Genomic DNA, 14,146 nt, shown 5'->3' with positions numbered 1-14,146 from the left:
CCATTACTTTATGAATGAACAGCAGCTCTCCACAGGTGGAGTTATGTCACAATGGAAGCAGCATGCAAGTTCAGACAATGCAGAAGCACACCTGGAACAATCCTCTGATGTGTATATCAAGTTTGCACAAAAATGTAAAGCTATAATATTAGGGCTGGGTATTGTTAAGAACCTCACGATTCGATTCGATTACGATTCTTAACGTTTCAATTCGATTCGATTTCGATTCGATTCTATATTGATTTAAATTCTTCAATATCGATTCAGTAAGAAGTAGAAATGCACAAATAATTAAGAGTACCTGTTGGCAATTTTTAAATAGTTATTTTCATGCCCATAACACATGTGCTACATTACTTCACATCTTTGGGCAATAAAACATCTGAAAATAAAACATTAGCAGCACCATAATAGCTCACTTGTGCATATAAACCTCTGTCTTCACTTCTGTGTACAGCTTCAGGATGGCGACCTCTGTCATGTGTTTTCGTGTTGGTATAGCGTATCGTGGTTCAAGTGTGTGTACCATCTTCTTAAAACCTTCATTTTCCACAACACTGTACGGTCGAAGGTCCTTGCAAATGAAGATAGCCATGGACTCTGTTATCTTCTGTGCGCGGACAGAGCTTGCCGGTAGTTTGCAGACATATTGTTGTTGTTTGGTCGCGTGCAGCCTCCGTCCTTAAAATGCGAATCACACAAAGATGTTGCGCACAGCGCCCCCAATGGCCAGGAGGTGAATCGATTCAGAGGGTTTGCTTAATCGATATTGAACTAGGGGGTGGATAATTTCGATGCATCGATTTTTCGATATTTTTACCCACCCCTATATAATATGTAACATTTTTGCATTAACATGTCTAAATATGTCACAGAGAACCCCTTATTCAATGTGACTAAACATAACGTGAAGGAAACTTAATACATTACTTTGTCTGTGAACATGTTTTCCGCCTGAGTCATGTCAGGTAGATTTTTATTGGCACTTCCATATTGTACCTTTAATGATGAAACTGATCATATTTTCTACATCAGAACTATTTTAAGCCTGATTTTAAACCACTCATCTCTCTCTCCCTCTTTTACCTCACGTAGGATGACATCTACATGTTTGGTGGGAAGCTGGAGGCAAAATCGGCCAACGTGACGGACGAGTTGTGGGTGTTCAACATCCCCAGGCGCACCTGGTCGCCGCGGAAACCAGCCCCACCTCCTCCTTATGCCCTGGAGGGGCACACCGCCCACGTGGTGGAGCTGGCCGACGGCGAGCCGGTGATGCTGGTCTTCTTTGGCTACTCGCCAATCTACAGCTACATCAACAAAGTTCAGGAGTACAACATCAGTGAGTACGCCTGCTGACTCCGACTGCTGTCATCGACTGGTGATTGTTTAATCGCTTTTTATTGATGCAAGTTTTGATAATGAGTAATATATATTTGTACACATACACGGCCTGAACATGAGAGGAGACGTACGTGAAAAACTGAGCTTGTACAGCTCCTGAGATTTTAGTCTCAGCTTCTTCTTTCTTATTTGAGATACAAAGGGAATCTCAGATTTACACTTCAAACTTCACTTTAAAGGAACCAAAGCTTCTTGTATCTCTGAAGCTTCACGATTTCAAAGTTTAAAAGACAGCACAGGTCACGTTAACAGTACCGAAGTTAACTTTTCTGAGAAGAAGACTCAATTTTCTGGTTGAGAAAGTGAGCCTGTGAAGCAAAGGTGTGTACAAAAGCAAAAAAAAAAAAGAGGCGACCAATTCTTTTTCTACAGAATATTTCATCATCAGAGATTCCTTTGTGGCTTTCTGATGCTCTGATTTAATGTCCAGCTTTGCAAGCATTATCTCTGCTGACTTTTCAAATCTTTGAATTGGCTCGATCTTAGTCAAGGTTCATTTTAGTTTCTTAACATTTCTGTGTAGTTGCAACTTTTTGAACACACCACTCCAACTATGTTTGTGTTGTTTTGCGTTGGACCCAGAAAAAACTTGCCACTTGACAAAAATAGTAACTTACTTTTTTTTCTTGTAATTTGGGTGTCCAAATGTTTGTATTTTTCCACATATTTGGATACCAATCTTCACGTGCTGCATTTATGGTGAAACAGATCCAGTCCCTGGTTTAGACTGAAATTGTTTTATTATGTGCCTTAAACTACAGCTACAGTATCTCTGCAATAAAAACACACAGGGAACAATTAACTGTTGAACCATTTAGAGGCACGTAGAGGCCAACTCATTTTCTAGCATGTAAGGCAGCCTACATATGTGGCTCAGCATTACAGTTTGTTCACTGGAAGGCATGCTAGTGGGGAATTTATCAGATTGTCTTGGACAATGGGGGCAAGAGGATACTTTGTGGGGTTTTTTTCAAACACCAGGGGGCACCAGAAGAGGAAATCACTTCCTCCTGAGTCCACCAGTACTGCCAACTTTGTAGCAACAGTTTGTGTTTGTCCCTTCACTGTTCAACACATCAGTGCATTTTTACACAGAGAATTTAGTGTCACAAATTAACCTATTATGCTGCTTGTCTTTGGACTGTGGGAGGGAGCCGGAGTACTGGAGAGAACCCACGCAAACATGAGGAGAACATACAAACTCCTCACAGAAAAGTCCTGTCCCAGCCACAAACTCCCCAGTGTTAACCACTGCACCGCTGTGCCACCCTTAGTAATCAACAATGTTGTTCAATTAGTTTAACTGCAATTTGCAGTAGTTGGGTGGTTGTTTAACTACATTCAAACGAACAACCAGTCAACAAAATCTCAGAAGCATCTTAAGTAGTGAACAACTTTTTGCCATGTTGTATAGATAGTTAATTACAAAGTACATATTCATGTATTCTCATCAATTTTTTTTGCCTTACAATATGGTACAGTGCCACACCTCATTGGCAGCAGTTGTCATTTAAAGAGACAGTTTAGCATAAAATCAAAAATACACATTTTCCCTCTTACCTGTATTGCAATTTTCCAAGTATGTATGATTTCTGGGAATGGACATTGCTGTTGTTTCAAATGTATTTTCTTGGTGCTTTGAGCACCACAAGCCGAGTGACACATAGTTCAATTGTATTAGAGAGAGGGCAGACATCTCTATGGCTGATATCTCTAAAAGTCAGCAACTCATTCCAGAACTATCTGGATTGGGGTCTGCAACCTGTGGCTCTTTTGCCTTTCTCCAGTGGCTCCTTGTGACTTTGGCAAAAAAATTATATGGACATGTATAACAATTGTTTTTCTTAACATTTTAATTTGTCACTGTCACTATCATCATTATTGTAGGTCTAATGTGATTCTTACATCTCCAACTATAAAAATGAGGAACCTATACACCAATTTTTAAAAAAATGTTTTACTATTTCATCCGCTAAAATATGCATCATAGCCTACGTCTATGGCTCATCGCCTTTTCCATTTTGATTGTGGCTAATCACAAATCTCCATAAGGTAGCTCTGGGTACCAAAATCCCCCCCAAAACAGAGAAGTCTCAGAGAATTTAAAGTGAGAATTCAATAACTGCAGCTCCAAACAGAGTTGTCTTTTTTTTTTTTTTTTTTTTGCCAAAAGTGGCTCTTTTTATCACTAAGGTTGCAGACCCCTGATCTAGATGGATAAATAGTACTACAGGTAAATGGAAAAATACATAGTTTTGATTTTGGGGTGAACTGTCCCTTTAGTAATAATCACCAGCAATTTGATTAAAATCACCTGTGACTTGTGACCAAGATGTCTATGATCAAATACTGTGAATTTCCAGAGAAAAGGGCAATAATAAAAGAAAATGCACAAAAGGTGTATAACACAGAAGGGAAAAAAATACAGTGACACTATTGGTCTATGCATCCTCTTATTCCTACACCGAGAGAGAGCTACAGGTCATTTCAGTGTGTTATCCTAGTAACAGTATTAAAGTAAGATATAAGTGGGGCCCAATGAAGCAGGATAAGATGACAAGCTAGCAAGCAAGTGAATGCAACTGCATTCTAAACGTTTTAGACCAGGTAGCATTTACTGGTTTTACACTGAAAATGGTGATTTGATTGGATAAATTTTAGCTAAATTAGATTTCGCAAAATGAATATGATGCACAGTCTTAATCGTGTCTGCTGCAAGATGTTGCGTTCCATGTTTCGTTTGTAAGTGGAAGTGTGTTCTGAGTATATTTACTGACCGGGGTTAAACTATAGTTTTAAAGTAGTTCTCCCAACACTGCATGTGGCTGATTGTAGCACATCCCTGCAGCCAGGTATCAAAGTCTGGCAGAAAACCTTAACAGATGCAACCTTTGCGGATTAATGGCCATGGTTTTGGAATGACATGTTTAACCCACAGATGGGTGTAATATTGTTAAACGGTTGGTTGATGTCTGGCCAGTGTGTGCTTTTACATTTATTTTTTACTTCTGTCTGTAGCCAGCAGATGGCGGTGTCACACAGTGTTGTAAACCAGCAGCTGAAAGCAGAGTGTGTGACCCATTCTGGAGAGGAAAACACACACATGCACACACATGTACACACCTTCCATTAGATACACAACACGGACAAACAGTCAACACAAAGTAGGCCTACACACACACACACACACACACACACACACACACACACACACTGAGAGCAGTCATTAAGAAGAGGTGGCACCCAGGCCGGAGCGTCTGGGGGAAGACAATGATTAATGAATCTACTACATTCCCTCACTCTGCTACCTTCCTGTCATTCTGTTTTTTCCTCTTTCTCATCCCTCCTTCTTCCTCTTCTTCTACGCTCACATCTTCGTGAGACTTCTTTGACTTTCTCCCTCTTTTTCCTTTTATCTGCCAGGCCTCCGTTTCTGACCCCCTCTGTCATGGCTCCTCCTCTATCCCCATCATCTCCTGCTCCTTTCCCCTCGCCCTTTCCTTCCTTCTCTCCCCTGATCTGTCTATCACTTTCATCTTCAGCCATCTCTATCTCCTCCCTCCCTTTTTCTCTCTCTGACAATGTCACAGCATAAGTCTGCACGGAGCATCATTAGGCTTCAGAGGGAGGCACTGAGAGTCAGTGCAACCTGGAAATGAACAGAGAGAGGTGGAAGCAGAGTGTAAAATATGAGGTAAAGGGATTTAATGGCCACTCAGAGAGGCGGGTTCACAGCAATTAGCAGCCAGAGATGAAATAAGAGTTGACCTTCTCCTTTTTTTGTCGTCTCTTCATAGTTGCCTCTCTTTTTCTATTGCTGTTTCTCTTGTTCTTTCTTGCACTTTTTCCTATTTCTTCTTTCTTGGCCAGTGTTCTGCTGTTTTATTACTTTCAGTCCTCAATTCAGTTTTCTTGGCATGATGTTTTCTTCAGAAAATATGCTGCCAAAGCAAGAGAGCCAGATCATTATGTGATTTTTGAAGCCGATATTGAGATTTGAGATTTAAAAAAATGATAATGATATCAGCCAAACAAAAATGTATTTTTGATAAGGACCCGTTGAATTTAGTTATCAAAGAATGGGAACTAAGATATATAAAAGACATAATGGGAGCCGCGGTTTCTGAATTTACAGTTACAGTTACATCTTTTCTGCATTGCTTTTTTGTATAGCAAGTTCTTGTTACTCCTGCCAACATAGTGGGATGCACAGACGACTACTAACTCAGCCAAGGGAAGAAAAATTATAACCAGCTGTTTTATCTTGTCTGTCTTCACTTCTTCTGTGTCACAATGGACTATTTTTTCTCCCTCTGTTTAACTGTTTGTTTAAAATGGTACAGGTCAGTCAGTGTCCAGTCAGTTTTCTCTTTATCTTCTATCCTTGTTTATTATTTTGTCCATCCTTTTTTCTGTCTTTCTGTATTTCTTCGCCAAGAGGGATGCAACTAAGGATTAATTTTTATTATGAATTAATCTTCTGATAATTTTCACAGTTTATCGATTAACCTTTTGTCACTTAAGCGCCAGCTTCCCAGAGCCCAAAATGACATCTGCAAATTGCTTCTTTTGTCCAACCAACAGTCCAAAACCCAGAGATTCTTCATTTACTGTGACAAATGACAAAGAAAAGCAGCAACTCCGAATCTGAATTGTTTGGCCTTTTGCATGAAATTGATGAAATGAAGATGATTATCAAAAGAGTTGACAATTAATTTTCTTTCAAACGACTTATCAATTAAAAAGTCACAAGGAAATACATTTGTTTTATTGTTGGCTATAGCACCATCAGCTTTGTGCCTGATATGATAGCCTTCACATATTTTTAAGTGATATTTTTTAGTCTTTTGTGTGATTTATTCAATAGTACGTCTGAAAATAACAGGAAAAAGGGGCTGATCTCAGCTATTCTACAGAGAAGCAGCTCTCCACTCTGCTCTGCTTCAAATACATGCCAATTTTTTGATGGAGGTCGCATCAAACTGCACAGAGAAGATACAGTGAGCAGGAACAACATTGAGAATCCGGTAAGTTTTCAAAATAAAACACTATGTGCAGAATTGTGATCATAAAAACAGACAAAAAAGAGACTACACAGCCTACTTACTCATGAAAAAAAAATAAAAAAATAAGGAGAAAAGACCAAATCAACTAAATCTGAGCAAGTCAACATAATAAGGCAAAAAAAAGCTCTACTTCTAAAAAGTTGCTGGTGGGGCCTGAAGCCATGTGGAGGATGGATCAGAACTGTGATGCGTGACTCGACGTGCCCAGTGGGATGAAGGAATTAAATCAAGACAAACAGAAGATGAAATAGTAGAAGAGATGTTTTTTTTGTTTGATACATTATGAGATTTCCCACAACTAGTTGATCAATTCATAGAAGTGTTGCTTTTTTAATGTCACGTCTTATAGCATGCCCATATCATTTTGATGCCATGACCAGACATTGATCCTGAGTGATCCTGTTAAATTTAATGGGATTTATAGATGCTATACACCTACACAGCAACATTATACATTTAAATAGGGAGAATCAAGACTTGAGTGAACTTGAGGCTCATTTTAAGTTATTCATTATTCATTCTTGTACAAAGGTCTACAGTGTTCAGAGTTTCGTGGCTATTCTTACAGGTGAAATGATAGCCATCATCAGTCAGTGGGTGTATTCAGATGCAAAGTCTTTATGCAGATTAAATTTGAATTAAAAAAGACACATTTAGAAGGTTGTAAGGATATATTCCCTCTCTGAGTGCTTTCTAGTTCATTTCATCTTAGTTTCTCAGTTTTTCTCTCTCTGCTCTCAGTACTAGTACTCATGGTCTCAGGGGTTTACCGTTCCAGATGATGGCACGTTTTCTCAGGCTTTTGAAGTTCCTCCTCCTTCTAAGGCTTTCTTTGTTGTGTTGTGTCTTTCCTGTATCGGGGGCTGCTCGGATGATGTAATCCCTGCCTGTTTTTAATAAGATTTTCTATGCACCTGAGTTAATCTGTATGCATCACACTGCTCTAATAAAGGGGTGCTTTTAAATTCAATAAACTCTCATTTCCTCTGGCCTCTGTTACTGTTTGGCTCGCTCTCTCCGTCTCCACTCTTTTCTCTTCCCTCGCTCTATCTCACCTCCAGAATTAAAAGTGCTTTGCTTTTTGGCATGAAAGCGAAAAGCAAAACTTGCCAAAGCATCAAAAACTTTTTAAGTGATCATCTTTGATCTTTCTGCAGGAGCGTAGTGCATTAATCAGACCTCTCTCTCTCCTCTCTGTGTCCCAGGGTCCAACTCGTGGCAGGTTGTGTCTGCTGGAGGCGCCGTGGTCCAGGGAGGTTACGGCCACAGCAGCGTGTACGATGTGGCCAGCGGCTGCGTGTTCGTCCACGGGGGATACAAGGCACTTAGCAACAATAAATATGGCCTGGTGGACCACATGTACCGATACCACGTCCACACGAAAACATGGTGAGAGCACAAAAAAATGCATTCTTAGCAAATATTTCAGTGTTGAAGAGACATTGATATCCTTAAACTACATCTTAACTACTCTAAAAAATACTGTAGCAACCAAAATTACTTTCAGCTACATTCAGATTACATCACAGGAAATGATCACAATCTGAGTTTGGAATCTCATATTGTTACATGGAGGTACAGCTGAACTGACACAGAGTAAAGTACAGGTGTGTTTGATTTAGAGACTAGGGAAGGCCAACCCTCACCACGGCAACTTAAGGATGTGTTTTAAGAAGAGGATAGGGAGTGATGATCAGGAAAATGCCAGATATCTTGGGAAATTCCTAATATCAGTTGCAGACATCTTGGTCACAAACCACAGGCAATTTAAATCAAATAACAGGTGATTGTCATTTAATGACAACTGTGACCAGTGAGCTATGGCTAGATAAACTTTATTGATCCCACACCAGGGGAAATTCAAATGTTACAACATCTCAAAAAGTACAGGTAGAAAAAGGGGTGAGTGATAATAGAAAACCAATAAAAAAATAAAGATAAAATAGAAGAAATACATAAATACATAAAAGAAAAGATATAAAATACAAAGTGCTAAATTTGTCATAACGATACACTTAAGACTGTATACACTTTATACACCTTTCACTTATACAGATATGCACAATAAAGATGAGAAATATCATGACATCACTGTATTTTAGGGGGGTAGTGAAGCCATGCGTCATATAGGATACCCCCTGATGGAGGTAATGAGATGAAGAGAAAAGCTGAGATCTGGACAGATGTGGAAAGGTGCAGGCATCTGCTGAACTCAGACCTGGGTGCCAGAAGTAATGAAAATGGGGTTGTAAGGAGTGGAGCAGGGTCACAGTGATTCACACTGAAGTGACAGCAGCAGAGAGGAAAACAGGAAATCTGGTTGGTTTAACTGAAAGACAGTCAGTTGATTACAAAGAAAGTGAGAGAAGAAGAAATGTGAATGAGTGGCATAACAATAGTCTTCCTGATTGAACTTAGACTCAGCTTCATTAGTCGCTCTTCAGATTTTACATTAATCATAAGATAAAAAAAAAGATTACTTCCATCCATTTGCTTCTAATCTAAATGTAGAGCATGTCATTTTTAACTGACCTGGAAGAATTTCACATTTTTATTATTCAGCTAATTTTCATTTCTTCTCTTCTTTCTTCTTCCTCTTCAGTTTTTTTTCACAAATGTTTGATACATTAACATCTTACACATTAATGCATCAATAATGACATTTGTTGAGGGCCCATTGTTCATAATGCCACTTAAGTACATTTTGAAGCTAAAATCTTAGATTTTATGAAGTTGTTTTCTTATACTGAAGTATATTTATGATGCAAGATTTAAGATATCAACCATATTTTCTCTCTTTGATACAAATTAAATAATCCTGTCATGATAATATGTTGATACTATTCTATTATAATAGAGATTTCAATCAATCAATTTCAATCGATCAATTCTGTCATTTTTTTATGCACAGTTGACATTGTTTGAAATGTCTTTGTTGTGACAACTTGACATTAATCAAGAGACCATAACTTGTCATAAACATGCCATTGCAGGCTTAATTATCAAACTTAAGGAAACTGTTCCGCTTTATGTTTTAACATATGGTCTTGGTCTTGGTCTTGGTCTTGACATAGTCTGTCATGGGACCATTATTAAATGTGTCATGAATATTTTCCCTGACCTAAAGTGTTTATGGATTTATGGAGATGTCATTAAATGTAATAAAACTAGTTTGATGATTGAGTACAGTACCAAGGAGATTTAAAGTAACCTGATGAAGAGATAGCTAGCTTTAATTGCTGCAAACGTAGGCTAACTGTTGCTGTCATCAGCTAGTTAGCTCAGTTAGCAGCACAGCTAGCCATCCTGTTTGCTGACTCAGCCCTGCAGTGCCTGGAGCCAAACCTGGCACAAGAACCACATCAGTACTGTATTCCCTGTTGTCAAACTGGCCACCATTGGTCTCAGAGGCTGTGTTCAGTCCCAGTCCAGGATTAGAAACACATTATATGGAAAACTTGTTCCCAAAAAAAAAAAACACACACAACAGCAATAGTGTTTTTTTCAGCTTTGAAGCCATCAGCATCATTTAATTTGAGCCTGTCTTTGTGGTTTCAAAATGTATGTAAAATGAGCCCACTTGCATCAGAAAGAGGAGAGCAGGGTGAGAATAGAAGCATGTGACAGGAGGTCTGACCTCAGGTGACCCCAGGCAGATGGATGGGTGAAAGAGGACACTCAACTCTTTTCTGTCTCTTTTCTTCACTTAATGTACGTTCATGTATGCACTCACACACACACATGTATACACTGACATGCTCACATGTACACCCACAATCTGCTGTCTCTCCATGGCTCTCACTTTTCCAGATGGAATTTGCTGTCGGAGTCCGGTGTCACTTGAGCCGGCGTACTTTTGAAATTCTCAGACCAAAACATCTCTGAGTATTCCAGCTATTCTATACCTCTGCAGTCCCAATGTAAAGATCATCTCTCCTCTGTCAGCACAAAGCTGCTGATGAGTCTACCAGGGCAGGACAGAGTCCTACAGCATGTTAGCAGTTGCCAACAAGTCATTATGTTGTGGTTCACTGGGCCTACTTGAAACAATTTAATTTTATTTCACAAAATTTAACTGCTGCTTAAAACCCAATAACAACTATTTGTGGCTTATTCAGGCTTTTAAAACAGAGCTTTTACACAAGATAACATGTTAATAAGCCAAATAAAAACAAGAATGGGGCAATGCAACGGTAAAAGGATAAAAAGAAGGAAAGCTGCCTTTGTTGTTGTCTTCAGTGTCAGTAAAACCAAATTTACTATTAAGAGTATTGCAAATAACGGCAAATGATTCATTGCCCATGATGAAATAAAACCCTGTTGTAAACCATTGATAAATCCAGGATAATATAAACTCAGTTGCCACTATATTAGCTACCTAAAACCAAATCAGCTGAATTCAACAGCCCTCTGATAAATCCTGCCTTGTAAAGATTATAATGTTTAGTTTGTAGAGAATGTGGATTTGGGTTTGAATGGCTTCATACTGATAATAATTTGCACTGATCATATGTGCCCCAATATTGCTGCAAAACCCAGAAATGAGTTAGTATATTAGCACCTCTGGTTCCCTTGTCTCAGAGTCAATGGGTTTTTGGTCATTTGCCTGAAATAAGGTCTGTGGTTAACAACAAGGGTAACACTATACAATTAGGGTCCATTAATTAACATTAGTTAATACTCAGTAAGCATTAACTCATAGTTAATTAAATGTGTCTAGTAATCATTAACTAATTGTGTTCATATTAACTATGACATTTATTCATGCATCAATTAATAGTTCATATTAGTTTCAACCAAAATAAGCATTAACCTACAGTTAATGAATGCTATAATAAGCATTATACTGTATAACTGTTGTCAAAATTGTTGTTGTTGTTTAATTTGTGACCATCTTTTAAAGGTTTACATGTTAATTAGGACACTAACTAATGTCAGTTTATGTAGATAAAAATGTTAATTAGTGTGTATATCATGACGTTCACAGCTAAGCCATTTCATTAAGATAAAAACATTTTTATAAATATTTATTTATGGGTAATTATTGACCACACACTTGTCCTTCCTCCAACTTGGTTGCTTATTGAGTTCAGTGGACATGTAGATGTCATACCACCGTGGTGTAGTTTAGTAGTTTATAGCCTATAATGTTTGCTTTTTACTTCTGGCAATTACATTTCATGCTTCAAAATCATAAAAGCAGTGTTTGTTTGTGAAGATTGTCACGCTAAACAAAACATGTAAGTATCATCAAGTTTATTTTCTGCACTAATCCAAATTCCAATGGAAAAATCCTATTGACTTTTTGTAGAAGGAACCAGAGCAATGCTTCTGGGCTGGCCTTCACAAGTACATCATCCCTGCAGCATGTGATTGATATAAACTGGGGTGGACAAAGTTTAGAAACACCTCTTGTGACTTCAGACATCTACATTTCAGTGTTGTGATGTTGTAGATCATGCAAGAGGAGCAGGACTTATAAATTCAAACAACTGTTGCAGCATAACCCACTCCTCTGCTGTCAATCCATATATCAGGAATATTGCAAACACTCATAGTCTTGCCATAATTCAGCTAGCTTCAGTGTTTATCCTTCACAAACCTCAAAGTAAATAAATTTGGTCCTGGATATCGTGGACATAAATAATTTTTACACACAATAATGGTCAGTCTGGTCACTTTTGATATCATTGGTTAGACCTCTCACGCAACACAGAGTAAACTAAAGGATGAGCAGTTCAGCAATTTTTTTTCTTGTCTTTTACAGTGTGTTCATCAGTTATGGGGGCTCAGTGTGTTCCTTTAAACCTGTCAGGCATCAAAATCTGTGGTGGGAAGTCAGAGTTACTGCAGTAACTGGAGAAGTCACAGATAGCCACCACAGTTGGTCCCTAGTATGTGACCTTTGACCTGACAGGTCACACACAGCAGACTGAGACCTCCCACAACGTCTGTGTTGAGTGTTTCTGTATGTCTTCATGTGTGCATGTGTGTGTGTGTGTGCTGCTGTCATGGAAGAACAGTTGGTATGAAGGACAGTCACCACAGGCCAGGTCACACAGCCAGACAGACAGCATCAATAACACGGCACCACGGACACACACGTCACACACACACATAACTGACAAATTAACACTTTCCTAATATGTCGCACCTTGCTGAGTTGCAATTTCTTCTCTGTGTGTGTGTGTGTGTGTGTGTGTGTGTGTGTGTGTGTGTGTGCAGGTTGATCCTGGGAGAGAGCGGTTTGGCACGGTACCTCCACTCTGCGGTGCTTCTGAGTGGTACAGTACTGGTCTTTGGGGGAAACACTCACAATGATACGTCACTTAGCAATGGAGCCAAGTGCTTTTCTGCAGACTTCATGGCGTATGATATAGGTAAGAACAAGTCTTGAATAATCACACACATACACCAAGGCTGGAACTGAATTTTGCAGCAGATGTTCACATATTAGGCTAATGGTCATAAGTCTTGTTTTGAAACTGTTCTCTAGGACTTTCTAGGACTTATTCCAAGCCCTTTGTAAACAAAAATCCCACAGTAGAGCTGTAAATATGGCTTGTCATTATGCTGTCTTTTCTTTTGTACAATGAACCAAACAACATTAGCATAAAGCTGCCCCTATAGACGCGTGACATAACACAACAGCATCAGCATCTAGAATGACGACCGTCCTGGTCAACAAGCAATTCTGCTCCTCTGCTCTTTTCTGAACACATGTAGAACTGATAACCTCATGAATTTAAAATGTTTTTAAGTGTTTTTCAAACTGTAAATGATAATGGCATTAAAATAACAAAAGTCGTAGTTTGTTGTCTTCACTTTTAAACAACCACCATAGCTGATGAAAATCTATCTGACACGAACAGTGTAATGTATTATTTATTTTAGTTTTATTTACGTTACTTTCGTCACATTTGCTGACTTCTGATGTATCCCATGTTTTGCTGGAACACAACTAGCAACTAGCTAACAATGGCTAACAGGAAACCCACCGTTACCTTGAAAAAAATTATATTTCTCTGGGTTTGACCATGCTTGATATCTGGGATAATGTAAGAACATAAGTCAACAAAATATAGAACATTTCTATCATTTGCAGAAATGTTACATTTTGTAGCTTTAAAAGGACAGTCGACTTGTTTGGTGATTTGTGGTGTCCAAAACTTGGACTGAGTGTATCTGTGGGGTCTGATTAGCTTTGTGGGGCCAAAATGCTGGATTTAAAAAGCTGTTTGAGGGTTAAAACTTGGTTTTAGTGTTAGTGTCAAGGTTAATTCAGGAGAACAGGGATCCTGCCCTCTAAAGCTGTGGGTCAAATAATCTATACTTGCTAAAAAACAGCAACTGTGTGGGCTCTCCAGGGGTTCACTGATTAAAATTAGGTTTAAGGGTTAGGATTGGGCACATAGTTGTGTTGGGTAAGGTAAGGGTAAGAGGCTAGGAAGCACATGCTTTTATACGGAAGAGCAAGACAGAATAACAGTAGAGCATTCCTGCTTTGAACAGGCTGTGTAAAGGGGCCTCCACTTTACCTCTGAGCTGCAAATTGGGTACTTTCACTCAGTTCACTGTGCCCACCAGTGCATCGTCCGGATGGCATCCATGCAAGTTCATTTCAAAAGGCTTCCCAGTAACAGTAACAATTCTGTTTTTTTTCAACCATTTTCCCC

At 38.9% G+C, this 14,146-nt stretch overlaps 1 protein-coding gene across 2 annotated transcripts in view; it reads left to right on the top strand.

The window, feature by feature from the left end:
- Positions 1 to 14,146, top strand: part of atrnl1a (attractin-like 1a) — a 406,244-nt gene that overhangs the window by 77,288 nt on the left and 314,810 nt on the right. For both annotated transcript variants that reach the window (XM_084735770.1, XM_084735769.1), the window contains exons 8-10: positions 1,096 to 1,342; positions 7,676 to 7,859; positions 12,696 to 12,850. In XM_084735770.1, the coding sequence (XP_084591896.1) occupies positions 1,096 to 1,342; positions 7,676 to 7,859; positions 12,696 to 12,850 (586 nt within the window). The remainder of the gene's footprint in view (positions 1 to 1,095; positions 1,343 to 7,675; positions 7,860 to 12,695; positions 12,851 to 14,146) is intronic.

The sequence above is a fragment of the Lutjanus erythropterus genome, chromosome 14 (genome assembly GCF_056507025.1).
Source record: "Lutjanus erythropterus isolate fLutEry1 chromosome 14, fLutEry1.hap2, whole genome shotgun sequence".
Lineage (NCBI taxonomy): Eukaryota > Metazoa > Chordata > Actinopteri > Lutjaniformes > Lutjanidae > Lutjanus > Lutjanus erythropterus.
The sequence above is the reverse complement of the archived record's forward strand: the minus strand, read 5'-3'. Positions and strand labels throughout refer to the sequence as shown.